Source organism: Cottoperca gobio, chromosome 8, assembly GCF_900634415.1.
Source record: "Cottoperca gobio chromosome 8, fCotGob3.1, whole genome shotgun sequence".
NCBI classification, from domain to species: Eukaryota; Metazoa; Chordata; class Actinopteri; order Perciformes; family Bovichtidae; genus Cottoperca; species Cottoperca gobio.
Window position 1 is genome coordinate 5,311,712 of NC_041362.1, and position 23,429 is coordinate 5,335,140.

The 23,429-nt window shown below is 42.6% G+C and overlaps 1 protein-coding gene across 1 annotated transcript in view; it reads left to right on the forward strand.

Moving 5' to 3' along the window:
- Positions 1-5,210: 5,210 nt before the first annotated feature.
- ngfra (nerve growth factor receptor a (TNFR superfamily, member 16)) overlaps positions 5,211-23,429 on the forward strand; it is a 28,686-nt gene continuing 10,467 nt past the window's right edge. The window contains exons 1-3 of the mRNA XM_029437958.1: positions 5,211-5,519; positions 8,437-8,599; positions 16,692-17,054. Of these exons, the coding sequence (XP_029293818.1) occupies positions 5,481-5,519; positions 8,437-8,599; positions 16,692-17,054 (565 nt within the window). The 5' untranslated portion in view covers positions 5,211-5,480. The remainder of the gene's footprint in view (positions 5,520-8,436; positions 8,600-16,691; positions 17,055-23,429) is intronic.

Genomic DNA, 23,429 nt, shown 5'->3' on the forward strand with positions numbered 1-23,429 from the left:
TGCTATGAAAGGTGTTTAAAGTCTGTGAGTGTTGGGTCAGCAGCATAACACTGAGGCTGGACTCGGATGCTTCACTGCACCTCTGCAGCATCCTGTGGACACAAGCCTTCGGGGTCTGCAGAGAATCCACCCACTCTGTGAGGAAATGCAGGCTTAAGATATGGAGCACATGTGGATCAGGGTGAGGCGCTTACGCAGGACCTTTCATTTGAATGTCAATTGATAAAAGTCATATAATAATAATAATAATAAAACTTTAGTTAGAGAGTACTTCTCTTAACAAAGTGCTTTTCAGATGATACACAAATAACAGAGATCATAAAAACACCAGATAAAGTTACAAAATACATAAACTTATCATCAAATGAATGTCAAAAAACATTATCGCCAACTATTTTCATAATTGATTAATCGTTAAAAAATCTTTTTCATGCAGAGAGAAAGAGAATTCCTGCTTTTCTCTATTCTATATCATAATCAACTAAATATCTTTGGGCTTAAAAAACAAGACATTTAAAGACTTTGGAAACTGGGAACCTTTTCCAAAATGTTATAAACCAAACGACTGACTGAGACAATAATCTGCAGATGAATCGATAGTGGAAATAATCCTCGCCTGCAGCTTTATAAAGCAACTCGCTGCTGTTGGCTTTTACATATTTGGACTGATGGTAAGTTTGGCACAAGATGAGACGTCGACGTTATTATTCACCCTCAGGGGGAGCGAAATTTGTCAAGACATTCCCGTCATGTTGGCGCGAGAGGGAAATTTCATGGCAATCGATCGAACAGAAATTTGTATAATTCATATAATTTATATAAACTGTTGCTCTCACAATTCTGCTTTTGACTTTCTGATGTGTTCCTCCGACTCGGCGTCCCACATGAGCTGTTGGCTGCGGGTCAGCTCTCCTGCCCCTTCACTCGGGAATGTACATTGAAAGTATATGTCTGAAAACAATACTTTGAACGTCCAGAAACAGATGAGAGGGAAACTGCATGATGACAAGTCTTTACATTTCGGCTCTCTGCTTTGATTTTGTGCAGAGCACCGTTTCCAATCATTTTCTCTTGAACTCTGAGAGAACAATCTGGCTTTGTAGAAAATGCACAGTAAACATGTGTCATCGCAGCACATTACCCTGGGGGACAGTTTGTTCCCAAACACAGAAGCACACCCTCCTTTATGAAAATAACATAAAGAGAAATTAGAGTTAATCCTGTTGAGAAGATCCAAATGCAGTGGAAGTCACTCACCGACTGTAATTAGCAGGGGAGTTCACGTGTTCTTCACTAACTCGCTCAGAGTGAGAAGAACTGCTAGAAACAAGCTCAGACGTGTGTCTTAGAACCGAACCCAGTGCTGGCCGTCTACATATACCAGCAAGACATGTTGTTGTAGGGGGAAGCCACAGGAATGAGAGACAGCACCACCATTGGCCAAATATTCAAACCCATTGATTACAGCCAGTCTGGGGTAAAGCAATAAAAAGTTCACTTGGCATTTACTGTATCTGCTTCACATAAATATATGAGATATATACGAGCATATTTCTGTCAGGAAAGCTCTTCGGTTCCTGTAATAACGCTCCAACAAGGCCAGTTAATTGACGAGGGGATCATCTGCTTAAGAATCCGTTTTTATATTTCTCTTTGAACCTCTGATATTTGAGCTTATTCTGGACGTGGGCAGTGTTTCAGAGTTAAAGTTAACCAAGGAGAAAAGAAACCCAAAGCATGAATGTGACAGTGTAAAGACCGCCTGCCAGGAGAAAAGTGTAGGTTCCCCCTGCAGCTCTGGCTCGGCTCCAGCCGTCAGCGTGTACTTTTTGTGGTTTATATTTGCAAAAACAATTTGTGAAGGGTGAACGCATCGCCTCCTTTACTTTTCAATGAGAGCTATAATTCTTGTTTTTTAGATGTGTAACCAGTCACAGGTGATGTCCTTTTCTCTACTTGGCAGAGTGTTCAAAACATATGGTGTGCACCCTCTGAGTTCACTCAATGCACGCTGGGCTATAACTTTATACAGTGGTCGCCCGACTCTTACATCAGCCTCAATCTGTCACCCCAACAGCACGAAGATAAGAGCTCACTGCACCGTTGTAACACCACACCAGGGTCACACCGAAGTCTCTTGTCTTGACTTAACTTCCCCCGTGTCTAAACAGTACAACATCTGCATTTTATATTCACCAAGTGCAACACGCATTCCTCCATCTTTGAATACTTCACTGGCTTCCTTCAGATCTCCAGCCATGGTTTTTAACAAAGTGGACATTATTTGTCTGACTCGACAACCAATAAGTGATTAATTATGTGGATTATTCATTCTCTTTATGGCCAGACATCTTTCTCTTACTTTCAAATAGAGTGACCGGACGAGAGAAAGCGGGCTGTAAAACCGTAAATACTTCTAAATGCAAATGTGATGTCTGAGGAGTTTATTGGGGATTAGATTAGAAGCCCAGTGCAGTATTTAGAGAGTGACACAGTTTCTGTTGCTTTGGCTTTGTACTCCAGAACATATTGAAACCAAAATAAAACAATGACTGTAGTTAAATAACGTTTAACTTTAATTTGAGGCTGTTCGCACCTTTAATTGTAGAAGCAAATGATTCATTGTACTTACAATGGGACACAATAGTTAAGTAAAGGCCTACACTGTTTATCCAACATCACAAAGAGAGAGCAGTGTGAGTCCTTTCAGAGAGCTGGCTTCATGATGTAAACTTCATATTAGTAAACCCCACCTCAGAATTCAAAGCATCAACAGGTAAAAACTCCCAACCCCACGCCTGTTTCTTTAAGCCCCGCTCCCGAAAACAGCCAAGTGTGCTCTGATTGGCTTGCGAGGAAAAATTGCAAAGGTACCAAACCGAAAACAACCTTGTTCGGGGAGGTGATCACACCTTTTTTTTTTCGTGCATGCTGGCACTCAAACACAGGGATCATTACCTGTGTTTTTCCTACTAAGACGTTTTCACACAGAAAATAAAACCACGCTCCGGTGGACTTTATCTATAGTTGTTCACCGTAACGACTTCCGCCGAGCGCCAACTCCTCAAGATTGTATTTTATTAGCGACCTTGCCGACTGATATGGAATTTCCTTTTGCTGACCAATCACACAGCTGGAAATGTGATACATACAGGGAAAAATACATGTATCCTACCGAAAGCCCCTGTCAGCACATATCAATATATCCATAGCACTACTTATAGAGCTCACATTCAGAGGACATTTGTCTATTTCTGGCTATTGAGTGGATACATTTCAGCCTCGAGTTGTAGTACATCTCCGTTACACTGTTGTTGGGATGAAACAAAATCAACAACATGGCGACAGTGTTAATATTAATTATTAGCAATAATTTGACGAATGAGTCGGAGCCCATCATGGACGACCTGCGCGTCGTCGGTGATACAGTGGCTTTGCTCTGGTGATTATGGACACTAAATAGTAGATTCTCAGAACTCGATAGGTGAATATCAAAAAATGTCGTGATGGAGAAGAGTGCCGTCAGAGTCGGTGGTGCTGCAGGGGCGATCTCAAAGGAGGATGTAGGAAGTGGGAGAATTGATGTGTCCCAAGATCAATACTGGAGAGCATTTGGATGTACAACAGTGTAACCGAATCACCCTGTGGCCGCTGCTTCAGGGGCATCGGCCACACCGCCACCCCCCCCCCATGAGCTGATGATCGGTGTGGAGAAGGTGGATGTAGCAGGGTCAGGAGGATTGTACAAGATGGAGATCGGGAAAGGTTGGACGCACATAAATGTAATTGTTTTAGGGTGACTACCGCTGCTTCATCGTCACGTTGTCTTGGATCAATATCCATCAACACTGCTTTTCCTTAAGTGTAAAGGCTAAGTACCTCGACGAGCGTCAAACACAATTACAATGCTTAAATGTGCATTAGTGGTTTTAAAGTGGAGGCCACAACTTTAGTATCATCTTGACAAAATATATATATATATATATCTGTGATGCAGCAGGCAGCGCTTAATGGATTCATGTTCAGCAGGTTTCCAAAAAAGTGCTTCAAAGTACGATATATCCTTTTAACAGAAGTGCCTATCAAAAACAAAAATTAATTCCTTACAATAAAATGTAAAATGTACAATTGTGTTTCTTTAAACTCACCTTTGCACATCCCTCAGTGAAGCGACTTCTCTTTGGGAAAGAACATCTTCATCCTTCATTGTTCATCTGCTGCTGGTCTGAGCTCCGCTGAGTCGCCCTCTTGTGGTGCATGATGGTAGTGCACCTCGTAAAAATAACAGATGGAAATATGTTTGGACTTTGATGTTAATATGCTTAAATATGCTGAATAATTATCTACACAAAAGCCTTTGTTTTGCACAAACATAAAGACATGAAGTTAATTTAAAAAGGGACATTTTATACAACTTATTCATCAGATATGGGGAGTAACGAAGTAGAGCAATAGAAAAACAGAAACACCTGTTATCCCTGCAGTCCTTGAGGTTTCTATGACTGAGTTCTGAGGCTGCACTCTGTGGTGGTCTTGTTTTGGTGCATTATATGGAAAAGGTTTTTAATAATACTCCGCCTGCCTCATTTACATATTTTAGGGAGAAAAGAATATTGGAAACACAAGTCAAGATAATGAAATCCAGCACACCAACAACACAGAACACACACTTTGGCACAGCATCAACAATTGAAAATTAGATTAGGTGATGAAGGAATATACACTATATGGCCAAAAGTATGTGGACAGTTTAATATTGCAGGACAGGGACTTGTTTTTGTACAGTATGCTGCAGCAATAAGATTTCCCTTACATTTGAGCTGGTGGGACAAGCCACAAAACAGATCCAGACCACACGTATGGGTGTCTACATACTTTTGGCTACATAGTGTATAATAAAAGAAGTGCGCTGAATGTGTCAGACATTAATGTTGGTCCTTTATTACACATGTAAATCATTTTTATGCTACTTTTGCATTGAGTCAGACCTCACGTGAGATTAAGAGAGAGAGAGAGAGAGAGAGAGAGAGAGAGAGAGAGAGAGAGAGAGAGAGAGAGAGAGAGAGAGAGAGAGAGAGAGAGGGCAGGTTGTATAGTCTTACTGCAGGAGTATCAGGGGTAATAAACTGGAGGGTGGACGTGCCCCCTCTCTTGTCTTCTCTCCTCTCGCCTCCTCCGCAGTGCACTTGCAGCTGAGCAGCACTCCGGACAGGACAGTCTCCTCTTCCACCTCCTCTTCTTCTTCTGTTTCTTCTTCTGTGTGTGGTAGTGGCGTTGAGGGGTGCACCGACAGCCGCATCTGACTCCAGTCCCGAGGTCCCGGCCAGACGTGTGATGGTGCGGACTCATTGATAAAAATCATCTGCCGCTGGAATTAAAATGAGCACTCCTGCTGCGCGACTCTCCTCCTCCACATAGCTCTTCCTTCTCTGCACGAGATCTGTTTTTGTGTGATTTTGTGTGACAGCAGGCGACGCAGGATGTCTACTACCTTAATGCTGGTGATTGTGTGCGCTCTGGTAAGTAGCCTGTACTGTAACTAGTGCGTATTTGCTGTAATATATATATATATTTTTTACTCTGTAGATGAGTTTTTAGTGACCGTATGCACTTTGTGATATTGTTTTTATTTTTTAAAACATTTTCTTTCTCTGATATTTATATACGGTGCTTCATTTGCGAGACCTTTATGATATTGATATTTTATTCCTCTAATAGTCCTGTCGCGACTTTAGTATCGAGTTTTCTTCACTTCAAAGCTCTTCGTGACATTTATAATCCTTTTGATGATATCTGTGATATTTCAATGGCATTTTGAACATGATTTAAATGTGTGCTGTATCAGTGTTGGTGTGTTTCCATTTAAAAGAGAAAAACAAGTCACATTAAAGGACCAATGTGCCGTTTTCCCCTGGTAAACATGCAGGTGCTGCGTGCAGCTAAACAACTGCTGATATTATTCCCAGGTTGTGTTATATCCCCTCCAGCTCCACACATGCAGCTACATGCACACACACACACACACACACACACACACACACACACACACACACTCTCTCTTGGTTTTCATCCAGGGAGGAAAAGTTAGATACCCCTGCTGGGATTCATTTCTGGAAAATTGAGATTTGTGCTTCACATTGGGAGCAGCATCCAGACATCCAGAAGCTGACAGGCGCCTTGGCCCAGACTTTAATAGCATTAATTTACTTCTAATTTCCAGTTTAACTCTGGGATATTAAAATGAGAAGAGATAAAGATGCTGCAGTTTATGGAAAGTAAAATTGATTCATTAAATTCTTATCTGAAATGCTTTGGCTGATTTTGACGTGAAACATGAGGCTCTTCTGATAACGTGAAAAAGTTGATTATGGTGGTGATAGATCACAGAAGGCGCGTTCTCCCAGCTCCCTGGTATGTGCACAGCAGCTGCTCTAATCGGGCTGAGCAGCTCCGTCATCACGTGAGCAGCCCTGGATGTGAGGGGACACTATGTTATGACAGCTGGCTCTAAGGGTGGCGACAGTTGGGTGCACTTTGTTAGAATTACATTTAGAAATAAACTCTCAAATTGACCATGAAATTGGGAAGAGTACAAACCAAGCGTATCACAGCTGGGTCACCGTACGTTGTTGTTGTGAGCGTGGATGCATGTTCCTGCTGCTGGCGGACCAATTTCCTGCTGATTTTGCCATTAATCTGCGTTTGAGCTGAGTGATATTCCAGGGACATGTCACAGGAAAGGGAGTTGCTGCAGCAGCCAGGGACATGAATCCTTCCAATGCAGATACAAAAGGGAACTCTCTTGAGGTTTTGGACTGCTTCCAGAGTTCACTTGAAAAAAACGTGACTTTAATCATGATGATGTACTCTGAGGTTTCTGCAGAAATGTTGAGATAACAGATTGTGAAGTCAGGAGGAGAAAAGCACCAAGAGAGATAAAAGTGGGATGACAGAAAGAATAAAATGTTGAGCGAGAGAAGGGAGAATGAGAGAGAGAGAGAGAGAGAGAGAGCTGCTGGCTGCTCAGTGCATCTGTTTTTGAATGAAAGCAGAGACAGCAGAGAGAGGATGGAGGGGAGGGACGAATGAACGAGAGAGAAGAAGAAGATTGAAACGATGTCTCAACCAATGTGAATTAAGTGGAAATGAGCTTTTGCTTGTTACATAATAAGAGCCACAAGGACATGAAAGTGTTTCAGTATAATGATTTTCTTTGTTCTATAACGTCTGGATATGAATTCCTTTTATCTGACATGGTTGCATACACACCAGTGGGATGAGCCTCAGTTCTTTTGCCAGTAGAGCTGCGTGGCATTTATATCAGAGAGCACTGAGCAAATGCAACAAGAGAGGAGGGAAAGATAGAAGGTGATAACTAGTGTAGATTAGATCAGATGGATTTATCTGTCAGGAAGAAAGACAGACGCACAGAACATGTATGTGTATTGATAAATACCTGCAGCAGGCAGCCATTGTACTAAAGGTGGTACAGACATGCATCTGTGATTGATATGCAAATTAGGACAGAGTTATAGTAAGAAAAACATGTATGTGGACTTCTACATTTTAGGGGCTCATCTCCCATTTGGGTTTACAAAATAAACCATTAAAGTGTAATATTAAGACTGTATTAAATTAAAGTTAGGGTAAGTCACTGCAATGTCCTTCTAAGTTACAAACATGATTGTTTCCCACTTTGTGAAGACTAATTTGAGTTTTTGGAAAGTGAGGACATTTTGGCCGGTCCTAACTTTGTTATGGAGCTGTTGGATTACATTTTTCTTTTAGCATTAAGAATTACATTTGGACTTATAATTATGCTTATAATAATAATAATAATAATAATAACCTTTATTTACAGAGCATTTTCAAAGTTACAAAGTGCTTCACAAAGATAAACGACAAAATAAAAACAGATAAATACTTAAAAAAAGAAAAAAGAAAACCTAAAAGGTACAAAAAGGTAACAAGAGGAAAAGAAAACCATTGTTAAAAGAAACAAATAACAGTTAAATCAGGATTTAAGCATGCAGTTGATGGTTAAAGTTAGGAATTATTCCCATAACAGGTCCTCACAAGTATAGTAGAACAAGCGTGTGTGTGCCAACTCCCCTCACCTTTAGACAGTAATGAGGACGGGCATGTGCATAATGTCGTGCACACATGATTTTATGGTAACTGCCTCGGCCAGAGCGTGTCATAAGTTTACCATTAGTGCCTTCAGGGGAGCTATTAGGCAGTTTAGTTCAAAGTATGTCTAATATTCCAGGAGACAACATGATTTATGATAAATCCGGATAGCAGTTGGATTTAGGAAACAGTTTTGACAGCTGGGAGTAATTTTCATCAATTTGTTTTGCTGTGTATGTTTAAGTCACAGTGGGTTTGTGGGAAAGTGCTGCCCTGATGTACTGTCCCGCTGTCCCGCTGTACTAGGTGGTGTTAGCGTTGGCGTCTAAGACGGAGCGGGCGGTGCTACTCACTTGTGACTCCGACCAGTACACCGACGATGGAGTCTGCTGCGAGGAGTGTCCACCAGGAGAGGGAGTGGTGAAGAAATGCGGTGCCACACAGACCTTGTGCGCCCTGTGTTTGGACAGTGAGTAGACATCTTTTTATTAAGTTATAAATGAAGACTGTCAACTGCTGTACTTTCTAATCAAACCAAAGAGCAGCTTCCTGTACGCCACTTCCTAACAGGGCATAGAGGGTTCACAAGTTGAAACAAATGGTTTATAAATCATCAAATAATGCTTTATAGATCAGTTATTGGCAATTAATACTTCTGGGTTGCCAGGTTGGGAAGAATACCTCTGGATCACAATCATTAATAATTTATGAACATTTACACCTACAGACTGCAGACTTTATACCAAACACAAGAATACAACCGACACCAACAAAATAAATGTTTCCAGCAATGAAAAGTATCTCATCCATAATATAATTATATTAAGTAACTTATTAACTATTAATAAAGCTCTTACTTACAACTCTGATGTTATTCAATTATCGTTATCCACAATGCGTTGTCCCTCTTGGCAAATAATATAATCTCATTGTCAGTTTTAATTATTTATTTATTCTTCCAGTTGACAGATTATCATAATGGTCACAACTTCATTTAGTAAAATCTTAGAAATACATATTTTTGCTATTGGTTCCCTAATTAGAAAAGTGGCACCAAACATTCTTAAATTGTTTCTTACCATCAGTTGACAGTTTTGAGATCTTCCTCTGAAGTTTGCGCTGCCATCCCCATTTGTGGAGTTCAAAATGAAAGATTACATTAAACACAAACACAAACAATGTATATAGACCTCACATCTTTGGTACAATGTGGTTCCAATGAAGTCTGCTCAGTCAGTGATTTGTCTGAACTGGCCCTTTAATATATTGGAGAAATAAACTTTAACACCTAAATGCTAAAACTTGTCTTAACAAAATCTCCACCACTTATATAATATGTCAAACATAAAAGGATTACGTTTAATCTGGAGACAATCAAAATGCAGTGTATACACATGTGAACTGCATGTCATCATCAGCATTACACGCTCACACCTGATTAACGCAACGTTTCTGCACTTACATCATCTTTATCTATACGTCCAAGTTCTTCTTCTGCACCCTTAATGGCAGCTCGGGCCCCGACATCCAAACACAAACAAACTCCTATTGTCCAATATACTCGTTTGTATGTACATGTGCATCATATGAAGTGTCTGTTTTTATTTAGTTATTTGTTTTATTGAGGGCCCTGAGAAATAAGACAGGAATTCAAATGTTTGATGCTTGTAAGTGGGTCCAAATGTGTTCGCTCGCAGCTCGGCTCGGGCTGTGAACCATTAGCGCTCGCTCTACAGACCAGAGCTGGGAGAGGTGCCAACACCGCAACATCCCAGTGAAGAAGAAGAAGAAGAAGAAGAAAAAAAGTAGAAGTAGAAGAAGAACAAGAAGTGAACAAGAAGAAGAACAAGATAAAGAACAAGATGAAGAAGAACAAGAAAATGAACAAGAACAAGAACAAGATGAAGAAGAACAAGAGAAGAACAAGATGAAGAAGAACAAAAAGAAGAACAAGAAGAAGAACAAGATGAAGAAGAACAAGAAGAAGAACAAGATTAAGAAGAACAAGAAGAAGAACAAGATGAAGAAGAACAAAAAGAAGAACAAGAAGAAGAACAAGATGAAGAAGAACAAGAAGAAGAACAAGATTAAGAAGAACAAGAAGAAGAACAAGATTAAGAAGAACAAAAAGAAGAACAAGAAGAAGAACAAGATGAAGAAGAACAGAGAAGAAGAACAAGATTAGAAGAACAAAAAGAAGAACAAGAAGAAGAACAAGATGAAGAAGAACAAAAAGAAGAACAAGAATAAGACAAGATTAAGAATAACAAGAAGAAGAACAAAAAAAGAACAAGAAGAAGAACAAGATGAAGAAGAACAAGAAGAAGAACAAGAAGAAGAACAAGAAGAAGAAGAAAAAAAGTAGAAGGAGAAGAAGAACAAGAAGATGAACAAGCAGAAGAACAAGATGAACAAGAAGAATAACAAGATGAAGAAGAACAAGAAGAACAAGATGAACAAGAACAAGAACAAGAACAAGATGAAGAAGAACAAGAATAACAAGATGAAGAAGAACAAGAAGAACAAGATGAACAAGAACAAGAAGAATAAGAAGAACAAGAACAAGAACAAGATGAAGAAGAAGAAGAAGAAGAAGAAGAACAAGATGAAGAAGAATTAAAAGTAGAAGAATAGAAATAGAAGAAGAAGAAGAAGAAGAAGAAGAAGAAGTAGAAGATGAAGAAGAAGAAGAAGATGAAGAAGAAGATGAAGAAGAAGAAAACAAAAGCAAAACAAATGTGTTCTTCTTGATTCCAGGCGTCTTTCTGCGTCACATTCCTGCAGCTCTTCTTGCCCTTTAAGATGTTGGTGTATGTCTAAGTAAACGTCAAAGTATAGGTCACAAGCATCGCCGCATGATTCAGGAGGATCTGAAGAATTGAGACGAGACGAATGTCGCAGCTCTTTTAACCACATGCACACGCTAATCGTGTCAGTTTGAGACTTCGTAGTGACGGACACAGAGCAGAAATCTAAAATTAGTCCTGTTTACACGTTCAGAGTGCATTCCCCGCTGAACATTGATTGATTGCATTAATCGACTCACACACTGCCACATGTAAACACTGCCACATGTAAACAGTGTCTAACACCAAAACACAAGAATATTAACTGGATGTCATGTTGAGGCAATTGATTGAATTCTGGAGGAATGTTTGCAGGCTGGCAGGAGCGCTCTTTGCACAACAGATGCTAATCTCTGTGTTGTATTACGTTGTTAAGAATCTCAAGTCTGGCTGATTTCACCCTTTTAAAGTTTTCATTCTTCGCCTCGAGGAAATCAAAAGCTGCAGCAAAGTGTTCAGGGGCAGAGAGCCAATTCTCTACGTCTAGAGAGCCACAGTGTAAAGGAAAAAAGGCCTGCAAGTCAATTTCACGTACGCCAAGTCTGTCAAACAAAGCCAACGTTAGAAACGGTAGTGGCGTGAAATTGGCAAAAATGGGTTTTTGGGAAAAAGTAAAGAGAAAAACAAAGTGGACTTCTCACGCTTGTGCGGGATGATTAATAGTCATCATCAAACGTTACATATAATAGACTGGAACAGGAAATTGGTTGAATGAAGTCTGTAGAGAAACACGTCGCAGCTTCACAAGCGTCTGGACTTTATCTTGGGTTTGATGTAATAAGAAATTTGTCCTGCGCGTCATATTCCTTTTCATATTCCTGCCATAAACAGCCACAGATAAAGCGTATGGGAAACCGCAGCTCCATTTTCTTAAAATGTGGGCTCAGGACCGATGAGTTTTTTTTCTCCCCTCCCTCCAAACCAGCGAATCCCACCAACTCTAGTCGTGTCTCTTCTTCTCTCCGTTCTGTCCAAGCTCCCCCCCCCCCCCCCCCCCCACCTCCTCACTGTTGCTATGACTCATCGTCTGTATTAGCAGATAAAATGGTATTAGTGAGCCAGGCACCAAAGGGCTCGAACTGCTCATTCATCATGCACACTGTTACATCAACGCATCTTTACTCATTTGATCCAGCTAATTAAACCATATTGAAAAGCCTATTGTACCTCTAATAGTGAACAATTATCTTGCTCTGCAGAACAGGAGCGGTATGCACTGCTGATAAACACTCAACAATTAAGCTCAAACACCCAGGAGGTTGCACTGAATATCCGGTGTGCATTCATTTTCATTGGTTTCAATATTGTTTTAGTTTCAGCAGATAAAATGTTAATGCTGAGGCCCACAGCAGCACATGCACTAAAATAAGACTGAGTGGGATTTAAAAGGAAACCCTGACCTTACCTGGAAAACTACAGCTATGAATACATTTTATAAAGTGCAGAAATGAATAATTAAAGAGTAAAACACATCCGTTTCCTGTTTCATGGTAAATATGGGTGACTCTTTATTTACCGCGACCCCCCTTAATTCCCCATTTCCTGTCAGTGTAACCCCCCTTCCTTCTTCATGGCCTCCCGATCCCAGCTTGGGACGAGTGCCAGCATCAGCAGCGCTGAAATATTTATCAGTCTACTCCACTTTTCTCTGCTGTCATGGGAGACAAGACAACCGGACCTGCCTCACTTAGTGATCCAGTCAGAAAAGACTTGCCCTGCAAACTGACTGAAGATCTGAGAGAGAAAAGGCAGACTCTCACGAGTCAGCGCAGCGTTTAGGAAGAGCCTCGCTCGCCGACTGGACCGGGGCTCACTGGGGAATTAAAAGAGGGAGGAAAGTAGAATCACAGCCTCGTCTGGTGAGGGCTGAAACGGAGCATCAAGAATCACTTCCAACGTTGGATCATGAGGGATAAAGAAAAGGGAAATGGAGATTTACCCCTGGCAGGTCGTCTGTGGCAGTTTCAGAGGACGCTTCTTCCCTTCATGCACAGGATACAAGAGCAATTGTTAAATTACAACTTCCCTCCTTTGGTCTCCTAATAATAGCTTTTTTCAAAAAATCTTAAAACACCTGTTTCAAATCTGGAGTGAAGCTAAGTGGACCAATAAGGCAGGGCGATAATTACACACGTTTCATGTTCAAAAAGACAAATAAAGCTGTCTCGCAGATTTCCAAATGTTAATGATTTATGGGCAGTCAGCACAGGGTCAGGAAGAAAATGGTGCGTCCGCTGAAACGTGGACCCTGACGCGCTGTGGAGTGGCAGGAATGTCCATCCCGCCTAAAAGCTTACACCTAAAGTGCTGATTGTGGAGATCATCAGGCAGGTTGAAGGCCGTCCAGACCTACATTATTGATGACACTAATGGGGCCAAGGGGGGGTCTTCACAGGCTGAAGTGGCACATTGTAAGTGCATCATCCCCCCTGTACACAGCCACATCCCCCTTTACCTTTCGGCCGCTTTTAACTGCCCCAACATAAAAACTCTGATGGCTGAGATGCACTGGTCATCGCTCAATTGGGGGGTAATTATAAAAAGGATGATATTTTATTTAAGCTACTCTCCACCTAATTCTAGATGACCTTTCACTTTCTCCTTTTTGCCCCCAGATGAAAGCGCTGACACGTAAATTACACACAAAACCCCTCGCACACTCTTCTCTCGGTGCATATGGTCGCATTTAGACGTGTTTACACACACAAGGACTGGAAAGTGGCTCATGCATGCAAGTTAAAATTAGCCAAGGAAGCCAGCGCGCAGTGGGATAATTGAAATGAATGAGAAGAGATTTGCTAGTTGAGCCTGACCGCAAAGAAAAACAAAAGCTTTAAGCTCACAAATTCAGATAATCGTTGACTTCTGACGTCTGTTATTTGTCCGGATCGTTCAGTCGGTGTCACTCTCTTCTATCGCTTCTGCCTCCAGAACGCAATAAGAGCGAGGGGTGATGACAGGTAGATAGAAGAACACCGAATCTGATGGTGTGTGTGCGTCTGTCAGAGAAGGAAACTCACTTCCATCCCCGACTGCCCCATTTCTTTGATCTCTACATTATGTTTTTTAGACTCGGGTTGCACCACCCTCACAGACTGTGAGTCAGCTACTCTTACTTGCTGGTCTGCCTACTCCCCACCTGTCTCCAGACGATTACCTCCGTCTTCTCCTCTCGGTCTGCCTGTATAAGGTGACAGCTTTCACCGTCAGCTTCTTAGCTGTGCTGCTGTTTACAAGGTGTTTAGAGCTTCAGTCTGTGCCAGCGTTTACTTGCCAGAGCCACTTACAACGCGAAGCAAGTGCTGGGAGAATATGCTGTTGCTCAACACGACACCCACTAAGCACTTCCCATGAAAAACACACACACACTCATGCATATGCTGATAAGAGAAGAGTCTCACACATCTACATAGTCATGTGGCTTTATTTACAGTTACACCCAGTCCCAATGATTTATTTCACTGTATGACGGAGCGTTAAACCACAAAGGAATTTAAACAAGCGGCGACTTGTTATGTGCTGCCGGTCATTTAACAGTTTATGAAGCTGTTTGGACATGCATTGTTGTTCCCATACAACAAAACTGCATTTCTCAATTATGTCTCAAGGGAAACTAATTTTCTCTCGGATTATGGCTTTTTTTGTTGACATATCACAATTACGTTTCTAATTAAGTCTGTGCAAGGAAGAGGTGATGGGGGGGCGGGGTCAAACAAACACGGCACCTTCACCCAGGGTGACGCTGTTTGTGTCATGTGGGAAACTAAAAAGTAAATTCCTTTTAACTAACGTACCTGCGTCACATACTTAAGTTATGTACAGTTACGCAACAAACATACTAATACATAATCTTCTCCTAAACCCAACCGAGCACTCGTGAATCACATAATCTACTTTTGTGAAACTTTTGTGCTAAACTTCCTGAAGCAAAGAAGTGAAATGGGATTTAGAGAACGGTGAAGCGGTCGCTGTAGTGAATCTGAGCTGTAGATTTATTTCCCTGTCAGCCTCTCTACTCCACTCTCATCTCATTCAACCACTAAAACACACTCACAGCCCCCCCCCCCCTCCCTCTCACTGTATGCATAATTCAGCAGGCATCCAATTATATCTGAAAATAATTCTATATATGAACATGCAATATTAATAGATTACTTTGAGCCCCTAGGAACTCTCAGTGTAAGAATAATCTAATTTGAGGTCATCACTTCCTGAATCCTCCTGATGCAAACGTTACTGGATCTGAAGTGTCTGGAGTAATTGAAAAGCAGCGAGCAATTAGTCAGCGCGGCTTTCAGCTCATTCTGTGCAACACTGCCCTCCCCACCTCAGCCGTGGTCTGCTATCTGTTTTGCTAACAACCCTTAAAGGTTCAACGTGTAAAATATGCCAGAATTTAAACTTGAAACGTAAAAACAATGAACTAACATTAACAACAGAATGTGAAGAGGTAACAGTGTTGACGCTATCTCAAAGATGTCTACTGACACTAGCATGCTAACAGCTAGCTGCGCTCCATCCAGTCTTGTAATACCACTTGTTCCTCTAGAGGTGATAGTGAGTCCGTGTAGCTCCAGTCTGCCCTCAGGAGAGAGGGAGAAGAAGTGCAGCTGCGCTTGTATTTACAGCAAGCACACACACACACACACACACACACACACACACACACACACACACACACACACACACACACACACACACACACACACACACACACACTGCTCCTTTTTATGCTAATGAGTATTACTGTTACCAGTCGTAGTGAAATTATTAGCGTCTTCTGAGAGTTGGCGGTAACTCCAGGTTGACTCTCACCCTTCACAACCGATCCTTTGCCGCATAGATAATTGCAATCAGACGCCATTCTTTGTGAATTCGCCTCTCAGTCTTTATCTATTCACACACATCTATGATGCTAATGACCAAAGGGTTGACATGTTGACCTTGATTAAGTGAACATGGCAACATAACAGACAAACATACCAACGATTGTGGTGCCCTCCAGGCTTTTAAACAATCAGAAACAAGAACAGTTTGAGGTTGTTACTGGTCCTTAGGAAATTTTCCACACAGGAACAATAAACCTAGTTATTATAATCAAATTTAACAACATAAGATCACATTTTTACAAATATTTCTCTTTAGTATGAATCACTCAAATTAGAATCAGGAACAAAATATCTTGAATCATTTTAACCAATATTTATCAAAATGATAAATGGTAATCTAAAATGACATGTTTGACACTAACTATAACACTCTCTCATGCCTTTATTAAACCCAAGTGATTGCTTGCTCGCTTGGGTATACTAAATACAAGTCTTTATCAACTGTGCATCAGACTATCGATGCACATGCACTTCACTTTGTGTGTATGACTGAGATTAAAGCAGTTTACTCTGCACAGCACAAACACATTGGGATCGATACCGCTATGAGCGCAGCAGGCTTTTGACTTGACTCCCCCGACAAGAGCACCTTTCTTGTCCCGGAGCACAAATCACTAAGAGCCCAGTGGATCAATGAGTCCTCCCTTCTAATGAATGTGCAGTAAACGTGATTAATATCATTAGACTCACTGTTTATCCCTCTGTTTATCTGCTCATATTTCCTGCTCTCTCCATCTTCTAACCTACGTTACTCTTTGCCCCTTCTTTCGTTTCCTCCTTTTCACTTTTCTGTCTCGTCTCCTTCGACCTGTCCTGTAATCTGCAGGTGACACCTTCTCAGAGAACTACAGTCTCACAGAGCAGTGCACACCTTGCACTCAGTGTTTCGGCCGGATGCGGATGGAGACGCCCTGCACTGACTCCAACGACGCCGTCTGCATCTGCAGCTACAACCTCTTCTTCGACAAGGTAGCCAACCAGTGCGAGCCGTGTACGGAGTGCCCGCTGGGCCAGGGTGTGTTCGCGCACTGTGTACACGACTACGACACGGTGTGCGAGGAGTGTGTGGACGATACCTACTCTGACCGGGAGAGCTCCCTCGACCCCTGCCTGCCCTGCACCATCTGTGATGACGACAGTGAGATACAGCTGGAAGTGTGCACACCAAACAGTGACTCCGTCTGTCATGGTAAGTCTGCCACACACGCAGGACGCTTACACATCTTTAGTTCAGGTAACCCGATCCAGACCAAAGAAAAAAAAAAAAGATTTATTTTGGTCTGTAAACATGAACTCATATTGGACATTTGTGCAACATCAGCATCACGTAGACTCGACAGGAATGTTTGAAACTGTTTGTACATCCATTACATTATCCAGAGCGACTTACAGTGAACTAACTACAGGGACAGTCCCCCTGGAGCAACTCTGGGTTAAGTGCCTTGCTCAGGGGCACAATAGTGGCAGCCCTGGTGTTGAACTCACAACCTTCTGGTGTTCTGTTTGTAAGTCTCTAACCACTAGACCACCACCACCACTATCACTGTTACTGAGACTGTGACCGAGAGCCAGTAACAGAACAAAAACAAAGCTTCTTATACTTTAATATAAGGACAGTAGCTAGCTACTTGTGGTCTCTACATTTTACTTATATTTTAATGAGGGACGTACGAGCATATTAGCATAACACACCTCTGTGTTTACCTCTTTTTACTTCCTGGCGTATCAGATCCCAGTTAAGCAAAAAACCCTCCTTTTCAAGCTGACTTGTCTTGGTCGTTTGGTGCGTCTCAGAGTTCAACCAACTGCCTTCACACAAGCCTTAAAGCCTTGTCCTTAAAGGACAACTTAGAGCAGAGCACATGCTACACACAGGTTGTCAGGGATTTCAAAGCTGTGAGGAGTCATCATATGTGTCTCAATCCCATTCGAAGCAGCCACCAGTGACTCCCACATGTGTCTGTGGGGTCAGAGGTCGCCGCTGGTCATGTTTTCACATGGCAGGAAGTTGAAAGCTTCAGCATTAAAAAGGTCAAAGACTACTGCAGTGTCAACAGAGAGACAATGAATAATCTGCCCTCCCAGAAGGCTGCATGCTCTCTGTCTCCTTGGGTCTGCTATCGTTCTTAAAGTTACATTAGATTAGTGAGGACGGTAATGTAAGGCTTGAAATCTTCAGCAAACAACAACAACAAACCCTGATGTCAGAGGAGGTTTGTGGTCATCGTCTGTTCCTGGGAAAAGCTCTTTCCCTCCACGTGAGGTTCATTTTAATGCAAACTTTGACCAAAGAGGCACTTATGTTGTGGAGTGATTAAATGCTTCTCAGAAAGCGCTTAATAGCAGGAGCGCTTGCTAATGCAGGGCATTTATCGATCTCCTTTGTGCATTATCATTTTTAAATGAACATCTCAATAGCTGCTTCTGATATAAATGTTTGGGTTCATACTGGAGCTGCAATATTTGTCTTTGCAAGGCTGACTTCAGGCACTGGAAGGTATTTAGATCCACCAAGTTAATGAACCTCAAATATCTGTCAACACCCTGCTGTAGTACAGAGGAAGTGTTATGCAGGGTGTAAATTCTTCTTTTAATAGACTGTAATAGCACTGACAGGCAGCGGAGGAATGGACTGGGGAAAGATAAGAGCAGGAGCGGTAGATGAGGTGGAAGAAAGGCTAATAGCAGAGACGATGACTTACCTCCTTTCCTTCCGTGTGTACCAAACACCATCAAAGGCGCTACATTTAGACTTTATCATCAATAAATCATCACACAGTTATTTGGAAAACAAACAAGACCCTTCAAACAGTTGCTCCTGCTTGGCTCTGCTCTGTATTTTGAATCGTGTAACACCAGGTCAAATCCTGCAAGAAATCTGCTGGATTTATTTATAACAGGGACACCTTTTGTGTTGTAGTTGTTAGCTACGATGAATGGTAGTAATGTCTGCCGGTCTGTCCACCTGTGTGGTCCAGAATGGAGAATCTCCACAACTATTGTATGGATTGCTATGAAACATTCATGTTTCCAGAAGATGAACCCCGCTGGCTTTTTACGAACCCCAAGGTTTGGAAAGAAACTGAACAAATGTGCATTACACCAGGCAATGTCCACATCTGTGATCAAAGCAAGAACATCATCCCTGCAGTATTCAAACGTCCTGAATCATGCAACAAGTCTGAAGTTGGAAGAAAGCGTGCATACCAAATGTCACACGATGAGATGCCAGGAAAGACTATTTTCCATGTGTCTCGCATACTCTGACTTATTCTTTTTTATCAGACTCAAAATTCCACATAAATCTAACAAAGCCTTATGCTGTACAGTATGGTAGTCTTGTCAAGCCGTGTCCACACTGAAGGCTGCACCCTATGCCCCTTAAAATATCTTCTGTATTCTAGACATATCTGATGTACAGTAGGCCACAATACAGCCTTTTGCTGCCCATTTAGCGCCCACCCATGCAGCTGGTTTCACCTTTGACCCGTCTTAAGCGATGGTAATGTAGCGGCAGTGACGGTAGCCACTGGAGATGGCACGATAAGTGATCTTGTGGGACGTCCGTTTGAAAGGAGAGCCCTGTCATGTAGCACCAGTGGGCCTGTGGGTAATGGCTGCAGTCACATGTGGTCGTGATGATGCTTCCAGGCCTTCCATGGTGGTCTATGATGCATACAGATATGTGTTCGGCAGCAAACAGGAAATCTGGGATTGTCATCCTATTATTTTTACGTCGGGGAAATATTTTTAATTTCCATCCTGCTGTCTCTCTCTTTCTTCTGTATGCGGAAAGAAAGATATGATTGGGGTATTTTCAAATCCCTAATTCCCCAAGTTCATATCCAGCTGTCACCAAGTGTCAATTACATTATACAATGACAGAGATAGAAAAAGAGCGAGAGAAAGGGACAGAGAGAGGGACAGAGGGAGCTGCAGCGTATGTGCTGTGCTGGTATTCTTTGCTGAGGGGTCGATTCGAGTCCTGGGATTTCTTCTGCTAACGCTCAGGTTTCGCTGAATGACCTCTATGAGCACCCACACACACACACACACACACACACACACACACACACAAGCTCAGTCTTCTCCAGCTTCAGACACACAAACACTTTTTATGTGCATCCAAAATCAATACAGATGAAAGCAGGCTAACTCGGCACACGCACTCTCTCCCCCTGCCAAGTGCGTTTTAACGTGTCCATTTTTCATTAAACTCTGGACACTGCACATGTGTGAACGACTTTGATCTGAAATTGCAAACACCTCCTGCGTCTTTTATCCAAGGTCTCTGTCCGTTTGGCCTCGACGGAGCTTTCCCAAAAGGTGATCTCCGGTTGAGGATATTTGCATTGACGTGTTGAGCGTCTGTTCGAGTGTTTGTCCTTGAGACCACGAGAGGGAAGTATTAAAAGAACAGATAAAGGCGGACTTCTATTCCCTTTTTTTGCCCAGGTCCCCCCCCCCCCCCCCTCTCTTCATACCCTCTCTATCTCTTCCCACAGTGGCCCTCGAGTGGCTGGGCTAGCGAAGTGGTGGAAGGTGGCCAGTGTGCATTCAGCGCCTTCACCGCTGCAGTATAATTACTCCTGCTAATCAGAGCACTTTACAGCAGCTCCTCTGTTCATCTGCACCCCCTCCTCACTCTCTCCTAACACTCTGCCTCTCTGTCTGCCCCTTCCCTCTGCTCTCTCTATTAACCCTCCCTAATAGAAGACAGAGCGCTCACTTGAATAATTTGTAGTATGTGTGTGTGTGTGTGTGTGTGTGATGGATGTGTGCGCGTCCGGCGACAAACACATAGGAAGGATGAGATAGAGGCAGAGCTGAGAGAGAGGGAGTGTTTGGCAGCTGATAAAGAGATCATTGTGCATCTGCTGCGCCTGATAGTTGCTCATCTCCACCCTGAACGGGCAGAAGCCAAGACACCAACCTCTGCACAAGACCCTGGGGTTAACTTTACCATAAAGACCTCAATGGCTCATAAAAATTAACTCTTTTCTTTTCTCCCCCTCTCGTCCACACCTCGCTAATAAACATCTCCCTGCACACACAGCCCCACGCTCATAAAATCCCGGGCTAGTTTTATTTTTGTTTCATGAGTGTTTTAAAGCCACTGAAGCCAAAATGAAATTGTTAAAACTCCACTGCCGCCTTTAAGCTTCCATTCTGCTCCAGCTGAGGTATGCAGCCTCTGGAGCATCAGGTTTATCCTTTAGTCTACAGCCAGTTGTGTTTTCCACATCAGCCCAGAGAAATAGAGGGAAAGAAGGGGAGTTATAATACACATGTAGTGCACTGTATTTAAGCTGTAGCTCTGTGTTGAGTCAGTGTTATGTGAAGCAGACTCCCAGGAGAGCTGTCATCTTGGCTCACAATGAGAAAGACAATTTACGGCGAGTCCCGAGCTGATGCATTTATACATCTGCATGGAGAGAACAGTCATTGCGCAAAAAGAAAGGCACTTACAGTGCAGGATGAATGATAGCTCAGCGTGGTAAAGGAAAAGCTTCTTTGACAAACCGTATATAAGACCAGACGGTCGGCACACTTTCACTCACTTTCACACCTTCCCATTCACAATTTATTCTATTTGCGAGCTCGTGTTGCATCGCTAATACCATTAGCCAGCCTTGCATTAGCTGGATGATGTATGGCAGAGCTGAGGAAACCTGACTACATCCCAGGAAAGGTCAAGAAATGCTTGTAATACAGACACCCGTGTTCCACTCCCCCCCCCCAGCAGCTCTCTCCTTTTAGACAGATCCGAATCAATAGCGCTGCTTAAAATAGGCCTCTGCATTATTCCTGTGTTTCTAAGTATGGCACGCACATGTGCTGAATTTTTCTGTCCGTGAAAGATGCTTTCTACCATTACAGTAAATCAATCCCCCCCCACGGGAGGCAGGAACGCCCCGTCATCACCGCGCAGACAGAGAGACCAGCGGCGGACTCGCCCAGCAGAAGTTTTTTAAATATATACACATAAGTTGCCCATCAAGGTCCCGACGGACTACTAAAGCGAGTAACTGTGTGTAAATTATGCAACAAATCAATGTGGAGAAACTGGACTACCATGCCATGTCAGTGAAAAGAGAATATGTGTGTAGACAGCCTTTGTCCACTGAATTTCTCCTTCCTGTCATCTGACCACCTCACCGGTCACACTAATCACTTCATCAATTGATTTTAATACACACCCTGTGTGTGTGGAGAAACAGTAGGTGCTACTATGATGTACACAAAATAGGTAGAAGTTGTTAAACGTAACAATAACAACTTCTTTGAAAGTTCTTTTGGGTTTTATTTACGCAGGTTTTGAGACATCTAATGAACTTATATTTCTGTAATGAAACAGCAACATGTGCACAAAACAACGTCCTCCATCACTCTTTATAATCCAGTCACCAACTTTTTAAAATGCCAGGCTTCAGTAACGGTTGGTAATCTGATTCACTCGCTGTAATCACTGCGCTGGGTTTATCCACCACACTGTAGAGCTAAACCTCAGAAAAAAAACCAATTGTGAAGTAGGACGACCTCTAAAGAATTTGGGGTTGTGAGTCCCAGTGTTTGGCCTCACGGGTCTCCTACAGGGTTAATCCTGTGAGCGCCAGCACCAAGCTAATGAGGAGCAGCCTGAGGTTCTGCGGGGAAATAACAGGCTCAGATCTGAACCAGGCTGCACATTCTCCGTCCCCACCAGGCTGCCGAGCTCTGAGGAGTTTTGGTTTTGTCTGGACGGCCCCTCTCCACGGTCCTGCAGTACCGTACCCTGAGGGAGGGAATAATCTACTCTTTGAGCCTTTTTACCATCTGACAGAATCACTGCAGTGTTAGTTACAGCGCTTATCAAAACAGAAGTATAATATGACAGCACTTGTAGAAGAGATCCGATGGATAAACTGTGTTTTCAGGACAAGTCGCGCCCCATCAGTGAGGGCACGGTGCTGCTGCAACATAGGAAATTACACTGAATCATTAATGGAGCCCACAAAGAAAGAGGAAATAGGACAATTTATGAAAATTACTCTTCTTTCCAGGCTTTGCTATGATAGAAACCAGATCCAGTAGCACAGAGCCGTCTGCCTCTCTGGCCTCAGCAAAGGCTACACTCAAAGTGATGACCTCCCTAAAGCCACAGACTTTGTTCGACAAGGGTCCATCTGGCCTCAATGTCATGCAATGTGCAGAGATCACAGAGATGGGGACGTGGTGAGGACAGACCTGGCGTGCAGGGCTCGGGCCTGGTGTGGGACGGGCTGGCGGGCGACAAATATTTGTTGCCGCCCCCCTCGTCGAGGAACATTCCTTTCCTTTCTTCACACGGCGACTCAGCCAGAACTCATCTGTCTATCAGAAACAGCTGCCGCTTGTGTGCAGTGTATCAGACATCTGCTTGTGGACTTGTTGACTAAAACCCCAACAAACAAGCTCTCAGAGAAGATATGAAAGTATCTCGACATGAAAGGATTTCTTTTCTTTCATGCAAGTGGCATTGTTAGGGCTGCAACTGACGATTATTGACTATTACATACTCAAGTACTGTACTTTACTGTACCTC